A 20,295-nucleotide genomic window follows, 5' to 3' on the forward strand; every position below is an offset into this window, starting at 1 on the left:
CACTGGTTTGAGATATGTAATATGCAAATGTGATGTTAGCTAAATTAAGTTTTTCTTTCATCTGTAGTAAGTGCTGTGTTAAAACTTCCCTGCAGGCCTATATGTAATTGTTTTGTTTTTAGACCCCATCTTACTTTTTAACTAAATGTAAAACATTGATAAGGTCATGACATCATATTAACCCATCATCCAATCACTGTCCAGGATGTTCACCACGGCAATGGCACCCAGGAAGCCTTTTACAATGATCCTAGCGTGCTGTACATCTCTCTTCACCGTTTTGACGACAGCAACTTCTTCCCCGGTAGTGGACATCCCAGTGAGGTAGGAGGTCGTCCACAGCACTGCCTTGTTGTCTGCTCTTGTTTGTGTTGTCATGGTGAGGTCTGGGTGTTAGTGTGTGTTTGTGTGTCTCTCTTGAACTTTTGTGACCATAGTATCTTAGAACAGGAGAAACATGTAAACTAGTTGAACAGGTCCTTTTTCGTGTAGGAGCAGTTGTGAGTAGATTGTGTTTATGTATTGCAGACATTTCTTTTTTAATCCAACTCTTCGTTAAAATACCACCCACGTCTGTTGTGAGGATAGATATGTTGGCATAGAAATATTTGCTAATTATGTGATTGCAGTGGAACATTAGGGAGCTTAAGAGCCTTGTGTTTACCATATACTTGTCAAAACAAGAAGACTGATTGTAACAATAAATCCCAGATTAATTTACATGATTTAAAGCCCCAATTACAAGCTCAATTTGGCCATGATGACTGATTTGCATGTGGAGTCTGCACTGCAGAAGAAGAAAGGAACTGGTTAGCATAGATATGATATTGTACAGTGTACTGTGTTGATGATTAAAATATCATTCTTCCAGTTGAGCCAGTCAGAGCTGTTGTGATGAGCTCGAACATATTTTACAGAAACCTCTGGAATCTAAGAAATGAGAGGAATAAATCTGAACACAGGGCTTGCTTCGAGTCACAGTTACCGCCCCCATCTCTTTATTTGTAGGTCAAAGTGGAAACAAAAATCTACCAAAAGTGTTTCACAGTGGTTCCTGCAGCTCTGCGTTATTAAAGGAACAGTACAAAAATAAAGTGCTGATGCACAATTTATACAATAAGTACATTTGTACCTAGTTTTATGACAATATCATGATACAATTTATCAAAGGTCTAGCGATGAGTTTTTAGCTTAACTTGAAACAGACTGAAATTGATACTGATTACTTTATACACTTACAATAGCCCACGAGACCATCCATTTTGAGTTTAAAATTTCTTGTGAGGAGTTCCTGAAAAAGTCCCACCTTATGATTTTTTCCTGATTGTACTCTACTAGCTAAAATGAGATTATCAGCGCCAGTATAGGTTATTTCCAAATGCTATTTTTCAGCTACCGGACTGGGTCAGACAGGACCGGATTGATTCATGGCATGCTACAGTCTCTATGACAACACCAGGCTGGCTGACAAAGTTTATCAGTGAGAAGAGACATTTTTGTTTTTCTCTGCTGAAAAAGATTTCTTGGATAAGTTTTGTGGTAATGGTGGACACAGGAGCCCAATTGTTAAAAAGAAAAATGACACAAAAGCAGGAGAAAGCAGGAGAGTGATAGAGAATGGGCTAAAGGCTAAAACACAGGCTTAACTGTTATAATGTGATAATGTTCATTCCAACCCACAGTCAGCAGTTATTCTGCAGTAGTCTGTTCAAACTTGAGAGTCTATCAATAAAATGAAGAGTGAGGTTACGTTAGCTCTGATTGGTAGATGAGCGCTGGCAGGACATGACCAGTATTAACCAACATTACAAGTTAAGGACATGTCTCAGAGTACCAGGCTGTGAGCAGTGTTTATTTTGGCTGGCTAACTAAACTACAACTACAACTGACAAAGTTTGCCCGTTGTCACATTTCAAACAACAGGGCTGTGTAACTGTTAATCAATACATCACCTCCTTACTTTGTGTCCTGTAAAAAGAGGTGTCCAACAAAGAAAAGTAGTGTTGTAAAGAAGAATATAACTTTATTGTCATTGTAACAAGTACAATGAAATTAAAGTCAAAGCAGCAATCAAGAAAACAAAAGTAAGAAAGTGTATAGAAAGTGCAAAAAGGTCCATAAGAAAATAGATGTTGACAGCTTGTCCATCATTCTCCAGTTCAGCCAGCCTCCACCTCCACAGGGTCCAGGACTGAGCTTCTTCAGCAGTCTGTTCAGTCTCTGTCTCCTGGATCCTGTCTGCTCACAGCAGGTGACGCTCGTCCAACATGGCGTTGGTGTCTGATGTTAGCTCCGTTAGCCATGTCCGTGAATAGCATGATGCTACTCTGCCCTTTGGTATTCCCTCTGTAGAAGAAGCTCCAATATACGTTCATTTGCTTCAAAGCAAACACGTAATAGTCATGTCTTCATGACTGTGTGGAGCAAGTGCTTATGGGAATGCAGGGTCTGTATTGCTAGCGCTGCTGCTAGCTTTTCCATAAAGTCCTCACAGCTTCAATTATATTACTTTCTAAACTATTTGTGTCAAACAACCAAAGAACTGCACATTACTGAAAAACTATTTGTGTGGCTGTCAAAAGAAAGCAGGATGTGGTTTTTCAGCAGAGAGCAACACTTATTCTCATTTCACTCTCAATATTCACATAAAACTGAGTCTCAAAGCAGAGAAAAGTAATTAAGTGAATGTATTAAATGCAAGGCAACACTGAAATAAGTCGAGGTACAAACGAATAAGAATCATAAAACAATATATACCTGACACTGTGTTCTCTTTGAGAAAAGTCTTTGGCAGATCCAACCTTTTTAAGGTTTTACATGAACACAATAACAATGATTAACTTAAGTTTGTTAAAGTGCCTATCAAAGTTTTCTGGTTTGTGTTGATTTTGGCGCCCCCTGTGAACAACACAGTACATCTAACGATCAACATGTTGAAGAAATGTTTTTTTGGCTACACTCTCCTGTTTTTTTTATTTTTTGATGGTTTAACACATTACTGACTTTGTGTCTTTTTATAAGAAATTCTGCAAACTGCTCTTGCGTCGTGAGCAACAAAAGCGAGGCATTTTTGCAAATGCCTTGTAAAAATGGGGCATTTTTACAAATTTCAGTCTGTTTCATAACCCACTTCAAACCCCACACAGGAGCTTTAAACTCAGTCATGATGGTCATTCTTTGTATTTGTCCTCACATGTTAAACATGTCGTTTCCATATGTTACACATGTGTTTATTCAGTGCAGTCAGTATAAGCTCGTCACACTTTGATTTTCTGTATCAACTGAACATTTATTTCCCTTGTTCCGGTTTATTTTATAGGCCTCAGTGCTATAGATGTCAGAGCTCCACAACAGGATGTATACAGTTGAACTGAAGGCCTCTGTTTGAATACAGGAAATTGAGATGCCTATGAATTCTGCCTGCGGTCTTACCAGAAAACCAAGTGTGATGACTATCCCCAGTCAGATGAATTGACCCCAGCTCATGATGGCATTCACCACCCGCCCCCCATTTCTCCCCGACAATAACGAGCATAAAATAGTCAATGTTTTCCCATAAAATCCCCTGATGAGGGACGCTACATAAAACACACGGCAGACTTGGATGTGGCTTTGCCTTAAGTGGCCCCTCAACCTCTGTTGAGCAGTGTGGTAAACCTCTGGAGTCTCGCTGTCCCCCGTGTAGGTATATAACACACCATGGGGTAGGGTGTGATGTCATAGCCATAACAGAGAGGGCCGAGCACCACGCAGAAACCAGCGAAGGCCTAATGCAGTCCAGCTACTCTTGAAACATGAAAGAGAGAGAAAAAGGACAGAGAAGAGCACAAGAGACTTCAAGCTGAAGCAGAGGCTGTGTGTGTGTATGTGTGTGCGTCTGTGTGTGTGTACGTCAACGTGCGTGTGCATGTGGGTACATTACCAGTTGGCAGAGGACAGGAAGCCTCATGTGTTTTTGGTTTGCCCTGTGAACATGCCGTCCACTGAGAGAAGAATGGAGACAGACGCTCTGCGATGCTCATCAGCATTCTTTCAAACATCCTCTCACACCCATACACACATTAATACACACACGCACACACACACACACACACACACACAAAGGAAATTACCATATTTTCTTGCCAAGAGTGTGTCACTCAACCTCCTCATCCTTCCCTCAAACTGACACATTGACTGATGGTGAAGGGCTTCGAGAACAGCTAAATGGCTTCTAGCAGGACTACAAAGAGAGAGGCAGGAATCCTCAGACCTCTTTTCCAAGAGCTGCTGGGCCTCGGTTCATTGTCTGCCCCAAATATGTGAGGTCAAACTGAGAGAAAGCCTCTGTAATCTCTGCCTGGCATTTTGAGGTACACCTCAATCTCAAAAACAACTTTATAAAGCATTAAAATCATTTACAATATGTGCTGTGATTAGTAAACCTGACAAGTCACATCGACCACAATTACTGAGCTACAGTTATACACAGCACATAGCTGTGTGCAGTTCATTCAGCTGTGTAAAAAAAGATATATTTTTAGAACCCACACAAAGACAATCCAACATGTTATAATAAAGCATTGTTTCTCTAAATTTCTGGGAAGATTCGCCAAATGTGAATATTTCCTAGTTTAGCCCTGGCACAGTCTCAGAATCATAAACAGCCGTCGCTCTGTTGTGGCTGAGACTGATTTATAAGGCCGTTTGACAAATTGTATCAAAATCAAAATTCAGAGGGACAGGGCTGTTGAATTAATAGCCATCCGCATTTTATTTGGGACTCATAATCACTCCCTGGTGTTGGAGTCACTCGCTCTCGATTGCTGCAATGCGAGGTTTTGCAACAGCCGTGTCAATTTTGTGAGCGTTTGACACAAATCTGTCATTGTAAGAGTTTCTCAACTTTCCCTGGGACTCATTAACTTTACTGACATTCACAGTGTCACTTTTCACTCTCTCATCTTTCCCTCCCCCTTTTTCTCTCTGTCTCCATCCATCCAGGTGGGTGAAGATGCAGGCAAAGGCTTCAATGTGAACGTGGGATGGACGGGTGGTTTAAACCCCCCTATGGGTGATGCAGAGTACCTGGCTGCCTTCAGGTAATAAACTAGCCTGAGCATAACAATCTACTACTGATGTTTCATCAAGTTAAAGAGTCTTTTCTGAAATAATAAATCCCTGCGTACATCAGTTGTGATGTTTTTTCTAACAGTTTGTAACTTTTTGGCTTTAAAGGCTTCCATTTGTTTGCAAAAACGTGTCTAATCCTCATTTGAGGATACAAAATGGATTTCTTATTTCAAGACTGCTTATGATTGCAGGACATTTTCAAAACTCAACCTAGTCATTCCTCTTTACTCCTGTTGAAGAGTGCTCTATTTGTGACATGCAGGAAAGGGGGCCACAAGTTGGAATCCAACCTGGGCGACCCATCTCAGGTCTACAGCCTCTATAGATAGGGCCCAGTTATTAGCTTTTCAGCCAAACCAGCACCCCAAAAAATACTCTCTAACCCAACGCAGTATGCTGAAAATGTTGCAGAATCTAAAGGCAAAAGCAGAAATAAATCCACCACTATAATCGAGTAAAGGTAGAAAAGCCTTTTTTCATAGGAAATGGGAAAGTTATTTTTTCACCACAGTGAATGGTAACTGCGTGTGCCAGCAGGACAAACAACAAGCCATTGTTTTCCTCTTCCTCCTGCTGAAATCCACTTTCAGATTTTGGAAACCAGAAATTCCCATCTGCACTGGAATGCAACACCTGTAAACACAGCACTTAGACCACATTACCCTGTAATTACACTGCACTGTTTGACTGCAACAGATTACCTGTACTATCCTAAGCGGGCTTTATATCTGATTGCACTTCCCCTGAAAAATTGTTGTAGAAAATCAATGTCACCAATACTCTGCTTTAAAAGGGCAAAAGGTTTAAGTAGTCTCTGCAGTCATAGTAGCAATAGAGCTGCCTTTGATTGACAGCTAATATCAAACTTGGTAACTTCAGACCTTTGCTCTTGTCACACTTTTCTTCCCTTGGTGAAAAAGTTTGGTTCTTCATAACTTTGAGTGTCTCTGTCAGTAACACTGGCTCCTTACCAGATGATTAAACAATGTGTGAGCTCTACGCGGTGGTGCATGCAGTGTGCACAGTGGGTGGGCCCCTTGTCAAAGGAAAGATGCTAGTGAGCTAACCCATACTGGTAAAAATATTTAGAGCCAATAGGCAGGCTCAGAAACACTAAGTCCACTGTTTACTGCAGCTCAGGATTATAATTAAGAAACAACTGCTCTTTTCCTGAGCAGGCGTCTGGTTTTGGTATTTTTCATCAGGTTTGGGAAATGGCGAGTGTAAAACTTCCTCAGTTAACCGCACTGTAGTACTGTACGGTATTGTGTGTTAACCCCAGAAACTTTTTTCCTCTATTAAAGCTCTGTGGCAAAGGAGTGTCTTGGTGGTCCAGTGGTTTCATGCACAAACCACGCAGCTCTGATGTCCGGGAAGCATGTCCGGCTACAGTCCTTTGTCACATGTCATTAGGAGGAACAACCCCATGTTTACTGCCACCGCTGACTAATTAAGTAAAGAATATTCTGCACAATATGAAAGAAAGTCGAGAAGATTTGAAAGAAAAATGCACAAAATAGCAAAGGAGGGGTTTCTGTAAAAACACTCGCAACACAAATGTTTGAATAACTTTTTCAGCCACCATTTACTGGCACAGGAAAAATCCATACAGACAAAATTTAATGCATCATGAATTCATGTTTATGCAATTAAGTATCAAGTCCAGTGCCAGTTCAGTAATCCAATTTGAACCCATGATTTAGAAGTCGGGGTGTTCCAGACTGAGCTCTCCTCTCCAGGAAAACTAGCCTGAGTGCGGTCGCTGATGATGTGTCTCTGTTTTTGGGTGTGTGTGTTAGTGACAGGGGAAATATTGTGGTCGAATGTGGTGGTGTGACTCCAGTACAATCAGGAGAAGGCTCAGCTGTGTTGAGATTAAGTGTCATGACGTAGTGTGAACGTGTGCAGGATTACTGAGGTGGTCAAAACTCAAGGTTAGTGTAATCATCAGTAGCACGGCAAACACACACCTTCAACAGCGCAAAGTGCAGGAGTGTGTGTAACTTTTGGAGAACCTTTTTAAAAATGTGCACAGCATGTTTTTTAGCACACACATATTTTCGTGTGCATCTCTAGGCGGCTACTGACAAACTTTGGAGGGAAGGGGAGAGCAGAGGAGAGGAGAAGAAGTGGGGGGTGCATTGTTAGGGAATCCAAAGGCGGCGTAATTAGGCCCAATGGATCCCAGATGGCTGGCTGTCAGTGACGTGAGAAGAGGGACGAGCTCCTAATAGGAACCAGACGCACACAAACGCCTTTGAACTGCCGCTGAGAGAGAGAAAGAGAGGGTTAGAGGGAGAGAATCAAACGCGGCATGAGCCGTGCGCTCTTGCTAAATAACTGGCAGCAGGAGGAGAGGAAGTGAGGAGGAGAGCGGAGGAGCAAGGAAAGTGGTGTCCACTGAATGGAGTGTACAGTATGTGGATGTCACGGTCCTGAAATGTCAAGGGTCTCCTTTTTTTATCTGATTGTGTTACTCACAAAAAACGAGACCTTTTGACACATGTCTAAAGTTCACTCAGTCTTTGCAGCAACAGGTCCCGATCTTTAAATATCCAGGAGAAAAAGGAGTCCAGAGCACTCGTGCTTCTTTTTTTATCAGAGCTCTGCTTCAAATTTAAACAGTTGCACACATTCACACCTGGGAGCTACCCCACCTTCTAGTGTTGGCCGCTCTCCAGGAGTGGATCAAGAACAGAGATCAAGCACCTGGAACATAGCCTTGGATAATTTATCTTTCATCATTTTCAAATAGATGGAGTTTACAGTGAAGCAAACGTTTAGAGTGAACCATCCAGGAGTGAAGTCTTACATCGTACACGTGTCCAAGTCTCAAATTAATCCCCTCAACTCTACAATCATTTTGATAACTGTGCAGGCAGTTTAAGTTCTTTTAATTACAGACACCTTTGTAATCGTTTCTCGTGTTAAATGAGTCCCTCCATGACTTCCTCTCCACACTATTGTGTCGTATATGTCCCATTTCTTTTTCTACAAATGGTGAACAGCTGCTGAAAACATGACTTCTTCAATGTTCTGCCTCGTTTCAGCTGGGCCACAGGGTTTGATTAAATGAGATTTGCATCGCAGTGTTTTTTCACAGCATGTTTTTTCACAGCATGTTTTTTTTTTTGATCCTCCTCCTCCTCAGAGCCGTGGTGATGCCCATTGCCCACGAGTTCTCCCCCGATGTGGTGCTGGTGTCGGCTGGCTTTGATGCTGTTGAGGGACATTCGTCATCACTGGGAGGCTACAAAGTCACAGCAAAGTGTAAGGCCCACACCAGTTACACAGACATGGACACAGAGGTAGATCAGATGATAGATGATCATCAGGTGTTAAGAGAAACTGAGGTCTGGTTTCATGTTTCTCATGTTTATCTTGTTTGAGACATTTTACTAAGCATTTTTTTTTTTTTGAAGCAGAATAATTCAGTAGTATTCAGTGCTTTTTTGTAACGCTCTGTTGCTGTAGTTGTGATCTGCTAAGAGGCCACAAATTTAAACTGGCTCTAAGCTTCCTCTGGTGTAGGGATGCACAATATATCGGTATCGGCCGATTTGTAAAAGTGGGCTGATATTTACTCATTAGCTGCCGGCCATTTTCAGAGCATCTTGAATGATCTTTCAAGTCCTAAATAATATTGTTTTGTGTAAAAACCAAAACTACCTAAGAGTGGACCCTCTTCTTTTATGTCTCTCTTCCTGCTTTAAATCCAAAAAACAGACAAAACATGCTTTTTTGAACACGTTCATCTCAGGCACTACATCCTTTGATCCTCTCCATGGTTGTCTTTTCTCATGATCATGCTGCTCTTTCTCTCTGAGCTACCTTGACACATTATCTCAGATTTCTTTTTTTTTTTTTTTTAACCAATATTGATATCAGGAAATATTAGTTATCGGCCATAACAGCAATATTAATGTCGGATATTGTATCAGCCATAATTTTCATATCTGTGCATTCCTGCTCTGATGCAACTGGCAACATTTATGATCAATAATGTACTGAGTGTCTTTCGAATAAAACATTGAAAATTAATAAAGAAAATCTTATGGTATGACTTTGAAACTACATCTAACAAAAATCATAACATAAAAGGACATATCAGTTACTTACACTGTGTGTATATTGTAAATTAATGGGGAACAGTCCTGGTTAAAAAGGAGTCTCAGCTACACAATGAGAGCTCTCCTCTGAAGTCCTGCTGCTGATACTGTCATGTTAACAGTTGTGACGGTTTGATGAGTCGGCATCTGGCATTAAACAACACTAAAGGTCTCAGTGTGTTCTTTATCAATATTACCCTGCTTACCTTGTGCGTGTTTATGTGTTACTCTCCCAGGTTTTGGCTTCCTGACTCGTCAGCTGATGTCACTGGCTGGAGGTCGGGTGGTCATGGCTCTAGAGGGAGGGCACGACCTGAAGGCCATCTGTGACGCCTCCGAAGCCTGCGTTAGCGCCCTGCTGGGCATGGAGGTGAGACATCTTGCATTGTACAAGCATGTTTCTCCAAAGACTGAACTGTATGTATCATCCTCTAAAAACTTGTTGTTTTCCAGGTGGAGCCTCTGTCACAGTCTGTGCTGGACCAGAAGCCGTGTGAGAACGCTGTTAAAACACTGCAGAGAGTAATCCGGTTTCAAGGTGAGAGCTGAAGTCACAGAGGAGCATGACCTGCAGATAAACCTTCTCTGTGTTAGCTTAGTGCAGTGGTTCTCAAATGGCGGTACGCAAGAGTCAAAGATGTATTTTCAAAAAATAGCAACCAAGCAAAATCCCTTTATCACCATTTATTTAATCAATGTTTGAATCCAATATAAGTTTAAGTTCATAAATTTAATATCATATTCAATTGACACTAAGAGTACAGTGCTATGTTATTTTTCTTTTCCATCCAAAACTGCATTGTGCTTGGCAGGAAAAAAACATATCATAGGGGGTACGTTACTGAAAAAAGTTCGAGAACCAGTTAGCTTAGTGCATCAACAAAGAAATGTGTGAAAATGAATAAAAAGCATCAACACTGGTAACATGTTAACATGACCTCAGTCTTTTTGATGAGACTGTAGAGGAAATGTTTCTAAAAATCAGAATAGATATTTTAATGATGTCGTTCTTCATATGTTTTTCAGTGCTTTACGGCACATTTACTGCACCTGAAAAAAAACTGCATCAAACAGACTCTTTCACTGAAATTACCTCAAAACCAGCTCCTGCTACATTCAGCGCTAACGGTCTCTTTAAAAAGAGTTACTGGTTACACTCTTGAGGTTATTTGTAAGAAACTTCATGACGACTTCTCCTGGTTTTGTCAAGTGTTGGAAAAAAGAAGAAAGAGCAGACAGAGTTTCTGCTCTCTAAAGTTTCTGATGTCCACACTCATGCCGATTTTTCTGCTTGTGCTGTCTTAGTAGCTTCTACTCACTTGTTCTTTTTAAGTTACTTTTTTTGAAAAGTCATAATAAATCTTAAGCCCATATTACACATGAAAAAGAACAAGAGGCTTTCAGTGAAGCATTTTACCGGTCAGTCTGTTATTCTTAGCCGTGTTGGAAGAAGTACTGAGGATTAAAACAACGACACACACCTGTTACTGTTGCAGAAGTTCATGATCAAACCACGGCCATCTTTTCTTTCTTAAAGCATGAGCTAGAACAGATTGTAGCATGTGAGCTAACTCAGGGTTGAATTTGGAGCTTCACAGTTTGCGTGCCCACATGATTGATATACATCACAAGAGCTTTCCTTCCAGTTTGACAGTTTGTCCCAGCTGAAGATGTTTCAATGCCACCACCGCTCATCATGCCCGGTTTTGGCCGCACCACCGCCCCAGCATCCACCTGCAGGCTCAGGACTGGGGGTCACTCCTCAGAGTTTCAGCATGTAAAATAAATCAGTGAGGAGAGAGGAGGTGGAGTCTGGGCACAAAAACAAACCATGTTTGCAGCTGCGCTAAACATTTCAGATCCTTCTGTACAGCATAAAATGACCTCCGTCTTTGGATCCTGAATTCAGTCCAGGATTTTTTTTATTTTCAAATATGATCATATAAGTCTGGAGGTTTGACAAATGTAAATTTTTGATACTGAAATATCAAGTTTTGATATCATGGATAAATTAAAAACATCCTGAAAACTTTCGAAATTAAAATAAGATATTGACAATAAAATCAATGTTTTATTCACGTCAAATTTGTTTGTAGTCCAAAACTGTCTGGGCACATGTTAAATTTTTAATCCACATTCCTGTTGTGATGAATTGAGTGTTTTAATCATCAGGAAATAACAAAGTTTATAATTCTATCCCCGCTGAGCCCTGTTTTCACACTCTCATTCCCTCCAACTTCAGTTTATTTATTCCTCCCTCCATCCTGCTGCTTTCTGACCACCTCTCCTCCTTTACATCCCTGTCTCCTATCCCTCCCTCCAGCCGTCCCACACACAGACAGACAGACAGACACACACATTACTACACACACTCACTGCCGCCCTGGCTCCAATTATCTTCAAACACTTCTCTGGCACACGACCTTCGCAACATCCCCTCCTGATTGCACACAAATGTTATCCCAACCAAATTAGATTAATTAAAAATATTTGCAAAGCCGCAAGAATGTTAAGCCCATAATTTGGGCTGGGGGGTGAAATATATGTGAGTTACAAACACAGCCAGAACACACACATGCTCAGAGACCAACACATCTACAAACACTGATTGGTTTTACGTCCACTGTGTGTCACAGAGAGAGCCTGAAAGGACAGATTGAATTCAGGTTTACGAAATGATCAACATGGATATTTAGACCACGGGCTATTTATATCAGCGTCAGTGCTTACATTCACATCAAACAGCTACAACTGGTGGATCAAACACACAGTCCTGCATTTTAATAATCCACTGCAGACTCTTTCCTGAAGGAAGCATCCAGGACCAAAACAATCCAGGCAACTGAGGCCATTAATCTCTCTCTGTTTCTCCCTCCTTCCTGCCTCCTCCCCTGTTTTCTCCTCTCTGTGCTTCCTGCAGGTGAGTACTGGCAGAGTGTGAAGGATTCAGCAGCCACAGTGGATCTTTCCTACCTGCAGGCGCAGAGACGACGGCTGAGACGAGACTCGGACAGCGAGGCCATCAGTGCCCTGGCCTCGCTGTCGATGCGAGCCGTCAGCCCTGATAAGTAAGGACGCCACATGGACGTCTTCTCAGTGTCAACATCACAAAACTTCAGCAAATGTTTCATGATTAATGCTCACATTTTACTCTTTCTTGTTTCATGGAGGAAACACAGTGAAAAACTGACGGAGAAAGGCTCTCCCTGAAGAGAGAATCACCTGACGGCTGCCCTTCAACAAAGTCTCAGTGGAAACGCACACACACACACACTCACACACACATTTTGACCATCACTGGAAGCCTTCCTCACTTTGACCACTGTATTCATCACCTCACAGAAGCTTCTCCACCGTCATGACTACTGGCTGCAGTCTGATTCAAACACACACTGTGCTCACCTGAGCTTCTCATACTCTCACACACCTCAACGTGCTCCTCTTGAGGGGGACATCTGACCTGAGAACAATTCAGAATGAGACTCTCAGAGGCTGATTACGTGAAGAATCTGTTATTACTCGTAGCACTGTGAGCTGTCAAAGTGGTGAAAAGCAGAAACTCACACTTGACAAAGTGCAGCTCAAACATTCACCTTGTTACTGACTCTTAAAGGACCTGCAGGAGGAGCGCAGACTTCTGCTCTCCAGCCACATCCTGCGATGATGATGTCACGTGTCTGCGTGTGACAAACTTCAAATGAAGGAAGAGATTGGGCGTTTCTGATCGTTTTGCACTGCACCATTCTTTAATGTGAACCGGACAAGATGGAGGAGACTCATCGGCCATGTTGACAATCAAACATCTTGTTTGCTCACAGTTTTATTTTTCATTTATTTGACCTGTGGCACATTTCTTTGTGAGTGTCAGCAGGATATTTCTGTCTATAGGATTCCAGTTAAAGTGAAGCTCCAGTGAACTCTGAGATACATATGTTTCTTATTGTTTCTTATGTCCACATATTTTCTTAAATCTTCTCTGTTTTTTTTCTTTCTTGGCCTGTCAAGCGAGCACATGCAGAAAGTCTGCGGATCGCTGTCGTTCTTATTATTATCGCTCCTGGACAGATAAAAGACGACTCGGCTGTCTTTGATGAAGAGCATCTTAAATGTTCAGACATATTGTAGTTTGAGTTACCATATAGAGCTGATACTTCCAAACAAAAGTGTATCGAGGGGGGGACTGTACACATCAGCAGAGGAAGAAATCCCCCATGATGCTTTAGTGCAGCATTACCACACAGTAATGGCCGTATTACTAACATTTTAGAAGAAATTTGCCCAAAGATGTAGTGATGGTCACGCTCGTAAGGTGCCTTGAAAATGGTGACTCAAACTGACTCTGGTCTTACATCTGAATGTTTTTTTCATGACTCGTGTTTTGACCTGTGGATTTTGCATTCCTGCTGTACTTTGTAAATGTGTTTTCTAATTTTTATATTTTTCTATAACAAAGATAAACTAATGTGTCCTCTTCATGTCACTGACATAAGGTTGTTCTGTTTATTGTCAGCGTCTGGGACGTTTTACCCCCGGACCAAACTTTAATATTTTTCGCTGTTTGAATGTAGAAATAATACTGAGATAGCTGAATCTCCACACAGTGCAATTGGACACAGGTTAAGCGCAACCAAAGTTTATGAGAACAATGTGCCGTCTGTGGACTGGCATGGCTTAAAGAACTTCAAAGACTTTCTGAAGAGTTTGTGAATGTTTCTTTTTTTATCCAAACAGCACCAAAAGAACAGGACGGACACAAAAACATTATATTGTTGACCAAAAAAAAAAAGATCCATGTGACTTCTTTTTTATTCAGACTCTATGTCTTTGAAGTGCTCTTTGCATGTCTAACACGATTTACCATGGTGCTAAGGATTTTTTTCTCTAAATGTGGTATGTTACTTTTTCTTTCTTTCTTTATGTTGCATTTTATGAATGCAGCTCAAAACCTGTCGAATGTTTGGAAACGTGATGAAATGTGAAAACTCGACGCGGAGAGGGTGTGGATGGGCTCCGTATCACTCATGGCGATCCTTCAGGGATGTGTAGCTTTACTTGCATTTGTGACAGTGACACGACATATCTGATGTTTAATCTTGTCTTAACTCGTGAAGATGACTTATTTTTATATTTTAAACTCCAAAATGAGCCCTGTGTGAACATAGAGACCAAATAAGCGGCCGCGTGGCTTGGAGTAGGGTGCAGACCAACCTGTGTGAAGGTAGCCTTAGAGAAACTGGATCTTATTCAAATCTGGAGACGGTCCAGTTTCCACGTAACTTCCTCTCTGGTTTTGTTTTTGTACAGTGTATATAAAAACCTCTTTTTGTCTGCCTTTGTCTTTTCTACAACTGTTGTTTCCTAACAAACATCCTTAATAAAAGTTATTGAGATGCATTTATTCCAAATATTCTGATTCAAACTATTTTAATGATGTTTTATTTTTTATTTTTTTTCCTTGAGCCTTATTTTTTTTAAACTGCTTTTACAAACATTTCACTTTATTCCTTGCATTATTAAAAATATTGCACGCATTTACAGCATCAAAAATCTTTTATTGTCCACAGGCGTTGACACGATAAAGATTATCAAAAGCAAATGCAAACAGTACAAAAACAATCAAATCAGCAATAAGACTACTTAGACTGCTCAGAAAGTTTGCAAAAATATTTTTTAAAGCAGCAAAAAAAAAAAAACAAATTGTCAAGCATTTTGAAATGCAAATTTCTGCAAACCTCTTTGATTACAATAACTGAAATGAGTGTGAATCATCAGTGGTTTTAAGACATTTCCTCATTGATATTTAATTGTTATATAGCAGAGTGGGGTAAAGCTAGAGCAGAGTTAAAGTAATACAGTGTGCGTACACCAACTTCACATAAAGATGCACTTGAACATTTCCAAAATACACACAAAGCTATCCAGTAACTACAGCACAACAAAGTAGAGATCTGCGCCAGATTCCTCGTGCTCCTCTGTTCCCCACAAGACGGGCCTCAGAGAGCCGCGGCGATTAGCTTATTAGCATTTTAGCTGTAAACATTCATTGGCTGTGACCGCCCCCTAACCATCACAGTGCCATTATCATCAGTCATCGTAATGTCTGTCTGGCAGTGAGTCACCCGTGGAGGGTGGATGGTGGTTATCACGGTGTTACCCAAGGCACTCGAACCAGCAGCCATTTTGTTCCATTGTCAACGCAGGCCAGCTGTTTGTCTCAGTTCTTGTCATTTAAAATGTTCAGCGCTCGACTTGTCGTGTCTCCTCGCCAGTGTTTCAGAAACACGAGGAGGGATATGTTAGAGTCGAGCAGTAAGGAAACATCTCGGTGTCCAGAGAAGAAGAAAAAAAGACTTGGAAAAAAAAAAAAAGACACAATGGGGGATTGATTGTCTGCGAGGCGGGAACAAATGTCTTCTTCTGTGGAGGGTTTTCCAATCGTTGGTTTTCTGCAAAGATGAGAAACACAGAGATGAGCTGACATCACATTTAAAGCTAATTCATCTGAGGTGGTGGTGGTAAATTGGAAGAACTCCACTGAGAGTGTTATTGTTGAGGTTTCTGAAGACAGAAACAAACAAGTGTGTTTGATGGAAAGTGGAACATTCACTACCGCTCATTTTCCTGTTCTAACAAGCAAACTCTACATTCAGAGCGCTCTCGGTTCCTCCTAATTACAGTGTGCATTTTCAAGCATTCAGAGAGTTGCAGGTCAGGACCAATAAGAGAGTGTCTGCGGGTGTTCAGAAAAGTCATGTGTGGGTGTCACGTAACTTTGATGATGCTAGCAAGACTGAAAAACATCACACTGTGAAGGTCAAGTCCAAGAGGAAGTGAGTGCAGGGAAACCTCAATTCTGCTGTTTGTGTTTCCTTTTGTATAAAATCATAAGTTGCAACTTTCACCAGATCGGACCCTGTTTTTTATCTGCGTGTGACTGGCATCAACTTTCTGAAACTTACTCTCTTTTAGCGGCCAAGGCTGCCACACTCACTATCGATCCAGATTGCATAATGGTAAGAGATTACAACATTTCAAAAGCCTTCATGTTTTTTTGGCGCATCGAAAACAGTTTGAAAATGTCCCGTAACATTTCGCACAATTCCCCCTTTTCCTGTGTATTGTGTGTTTGTCAATGTTTGACAGATCCTGATGTGTTTTGGACCACAGACACGCAGCGTTTTTGTTGCCTACGTGTCAAATCAGACGTCATTTCTCCACGGCTCTCTATCCCTGCAGCTGTCTCAGCAAGGCCAACACACATAAAGATGCAAGCATGAGCACTATACAGTCGTACACTCACACACATACTACACTCCCACCTGTGCTCACTTCAGTTTTGTGCTCTAAAAATAAAAATGACTATCAGAAGCCACAACTCTTGGATGAGGCTTTGAAAACGCAGATGAGCCGCAGAGGATTTTACATCTGGTCTCAGATCAGTCCGTAACGAGAGCCAGAGATTTGATATGCACAGAGGAGCATCCAACAGCTGGTCATTGCAAATTATAAAAACCCACACACACACACAAACACACACATGGATGAACAAAGCTGAGCCAGGGGTTCCGGCAGAGGAAAGAGCGGTGACAAGCATTTTGATTATAATATAAACAGAAAGGAGAGATTTTTTTTTTTTTCAGCTCAAACAGAACAATCCTCATATTCTCCTCACACTTTAAGATCAACTCATCAAAAGGCACAAAAAGCGTCCACTGGCTTCACAACATTTACACACTCAGACAAATTATCCTAAGCTCATCTGCACGGACGTTACAAAATACAGAGGACATTTGTACTTTTTGTGGAAGACATGCAGGACAAACTAATTGTCTTATTTCTCTCTCAGAGAAAACTATTATGGGTGGACAAAATAACAGGAATGCCTTGTGATTTACTGTGATACAATACATCAACACAAGTTACTCAAAAACACATTGAAAAAAACCCTGACTCAGTCTGATGCGCAGTCAGGTGTTCTGATTATTTTCTCCACCCTCTATAAAACATGACCCCTGCTTCCTGAGGAGGAAAAAGACTCAACTTATAGGAAATTTCCTGTATGCTTGGCTTCTCTTTTGGGATCTATATGAGTTATGTTATTGCACACATGCATTTTGAATTACATCACTAAATGCACAGTGTCTTTGATGCTCCTCAGACCCTGACCTCATCACTCTCCTAAAATCAGGCGTCAAGCTCCATTTCAGGCCTTGAATTTTCTCGCACTTTCTGCGTCGGCCCCTGCAGAGCGCGTGATAACAGGCGGAGCAGGCAAAGTGGTAGGAAATAACCAACGTGCTGCATTCAAGGACGCTCTGCTCCACGTGCAGCGGCCTTGGCATTCCACCCGCAGCACCGACTGCTGCAGACGCCGTTGGAGGTTTAATTATAACTCAGCGAGGAACACCTGCAGCGTGCACATGGCCTGAGGCTGCATGTGTGTGTGTGTCTGGATACTGTCATGTACAAATGTTGTATGAAGCCTGTAGTGTAGTGGCATGTGTGAGGAACTGATAGTTATAGAATGTTTAAATCTGCTTAATTTTCACTTTATACATCTGCTACAGATCTGTGTGTGAACTTTGACCTTTCATAAAGCTGATGTGGAAGTGTGTATTTCATCACACTACAGACTCAATTCAGCACTGTTCACATTTCATCCTCTTCATGTTTATTAATTTGAATGCTAATCCTGGATGTTGTCATTTTATTTTGGAGGGCTTCCTCGCTGCCAGTTTGCAAAATTAAAGCTCTAAATCTTCTTAAACTAAGACCAGGAGGAAGGAGAGATAAAAATCACTGAAACAACGTCTGACGTCTCTGTTTACTAATCTGCAGACATCTTCACAAACACATGCACACACACATGCCTGTGCACTGCTGCTGCTGCTGCTGTTGCTGCTGCACAGGTAATTAAAACCCACTCCAAACACAAATACACACCAGTACACACATGTGCATGTGCTGACACACACACACACACACACACATGTGAGGCAGTGTGCCTGACCCTAACCCTGGTACACACACCTTCCTAATACCTCACAACTGTTTCCAATCTAAAGGTTCCTGCTTGTCTGGGCCCCGGCGGGGCCTGATTGCACGATATAAGATGAGGAGAGGGCAAGGCTGCAGGGGAGAGGGAGAGGGAATGATAGTCCTCTGCTTATTTCTTTTCACTCTCCCTTTCTTTTCCTTTCATCCTGTACCTGAGCAGGAATCTGGTGTCTGTTAGAGGCATAGGGGAAAAAAAAAAAAAGAAGAAGGCGAGCCTGTGTGAAGTGGATCTTGAAGATTGTGGAGGAAAACATTCGTCTTAAACACATCAGAGGTCTGTCAAACACTGCTGAGTTTAGATTACCAAAATGATAACAGGGTGATACGTTGTGTTAGTAAAGTGCAGCCACGGGACTTTAAAATACTTTCATCCAAAGAAAAAAAGTTAGTCCTTTACTTTTCTGTTTGTTTGATTGACTGTCTAGTTTTTATATATTTTTTATTAATTAATGTCAGAATGTTGACTTCAACCCCTTGGAAAAAATAACTGTTTTTCTGTTGATGGAGTGTTTATTTATGATGATTTTTACAGGTAAAAAATATTTTCTGGCACTCACATATAGAATGTGTTCAAACATAATTTATCTAAACTTTGTTTATTATTTAACACCTGTCTTATATTTAGTTGTTCAGAAAAAACAACTGTCTTTTTATATTATTCTAATTTTTTTTAAATCAACATTTTGTGAAAGACACCTTTTTCATTTTCACGTGAAAATTTTAAATTTTGTAACCAAAATCTTCAGAATAATTAAGTAAGTTTCATGTCATCAAAACTTCACTCTTTTTTAAAAGCTTCACCCACAAAAAAGGTGATAAACCAAATATAAGACTTAAAATAAGTGACTTTATGCTGTCTGGGACATGAAGCTCAATTTTACTTTAACTGTTTAATATGACTTTAAATCAGCCAATAATTAGTATTATAGGTTGAATGTATAAATATCTGTAAAGAAAAAAATATGGAGCCGGTGTTCTGGGTCACATTATGGATTAAGGGCCAGTGTAAACTCACTAACTACATGAAAGCAACCAGATTATGTGCAAGATAAGATTTTTTTAAAAAAAACAGTTTTTAAATGTTTTTTTGTTGTTGTTGTTGTTGTTGTGGTTTTTAATGTATCAAAGAAAATTTTCTCAGATTTTGAGATTAAAAAAAATACACACATCAGCTAAAATGTGTTCACAAAGGCCCACACAGCACGTATTAATGTGAAGAAAAACATTTCACCTGTTCAAAGAATTCATCCGTGAATTCAATTCACAAATGTTTCTGTTTAGGCATGTGAGAAATCTGCCATGTGGGAGTGTTTTCAAGTCTGTAGTCTGAATGTTTTTGAAATTAAGTTCTTAATATAAAAGTTTTTTTCTAAATGTGCAGCCTGTTTCCCAGAGATTAATTTCATAGAAATTAAAAACTTAACATTTTTCTATTCCTTGCTTTTATTTGAACGTAATACTTGAACAAACGTTCTGAGCAGAAAAATAAAGATCTTGTTGGAATTTCTTTTCTCAAATGTTTTTTTTTAATCCAAACAGCTCTCAATCAGCTTTTTAAAAAATTCTACAATCCATTACACGTGTGTATCCATGTCCATGTGCTGGTGACTAAGTGGTTATCAGTACACGTGTGTGTGCACACATTTACATGTTCTCTATCTGACCAAGCATGTACTTAAACCCTGGAGTAAGTACAGGTTTGTATCTCTGTGTGTTCTTATTTCATCCATACCTGATGGGCTGCAGCGGAGCATCTTGTCGCTCTGGACTAAACTGAAGGACAGACAAGGGTGAGCAGTCGAAACAATGAAGAGAAGCAGGTAGAAGAGGTGAAGTAAAGCATTACGGGCCAAAAAGACGCAGTGTCTGTAAACATTTTAGGCAACAAGGTGAGGTTAAGACTGACAGGTTGGAGATTCAGAGGGTTCAGAGGGTCAGTTAATGAATGCAAACAGACAGAGGTGGAAAGGAGGAGATATGGACACAAGAGGGTTCAGGAAAGAGGTTCGATGGGATC

General features: G+C 40.7%; 1 protein-coding gene across 2 annotated transcripts in view; it reads left to right on the top strand.

Moving 5' to 3' along the window:
* The window catches only part of LOC141797548 (histone deacetylase 7-like), a 53,111-nt gene extending 38,503 nt beyond the window's left edge, over positions 1-14,608 (top strand). For both annotated transcript variants that reach the window (XM_074679028.1, XM_074679038.1), the window contains exons 19-25: positions 205-324; positions 4,984-5,081; positions 8,264-8,382; positions 9,458-9,591; positions 9,675-9,759; positions 12,142-12,289; positions 12,392-14,608. In XM_074679028.1, coding sequence (XP_074535129.1) covers positions 205-324; positions 4,984-5,081; positions 8,264-8,382; positions 9,458-9,591; positions 9,675-9,759; positions 12,142-12,289; positions 12,392-12,431 — 744 coding nt within the window. In that variant the 3' untranslated portion in view covers positions 12,432-14,608. The remainder of the gene's footprint in view (positions 1-204; positions 325-4,983; positions 5,082-8,263; positions 8,383-9,457; positions 9,592-9,674; positions 9,760-12,141; positions 12,290-12,391) is intronic.
* The last annotated feature ends 5,687 nt before the right edge of the window (positions 14,609-20,295 follow it).

Source organism: Halichoeres trimaculatus, unplaced genomic scaffold (assembly GCF_033239565.1).
Source record: "Halichoeres trimaculatus isolate MK-OKI-2021-1 unplaced genomic scaffold, fHalTri1.1 fHalTri1_scaffold_1, whole genome shotgun sequence".
NCBI classification, from domain to species: domain Eukaryota; kingdom Metazoa; phylum Chordata; class Actinopteri; order Labriformes; family Labridae; genus Halichoeres; species Halichoeres trimaculatus.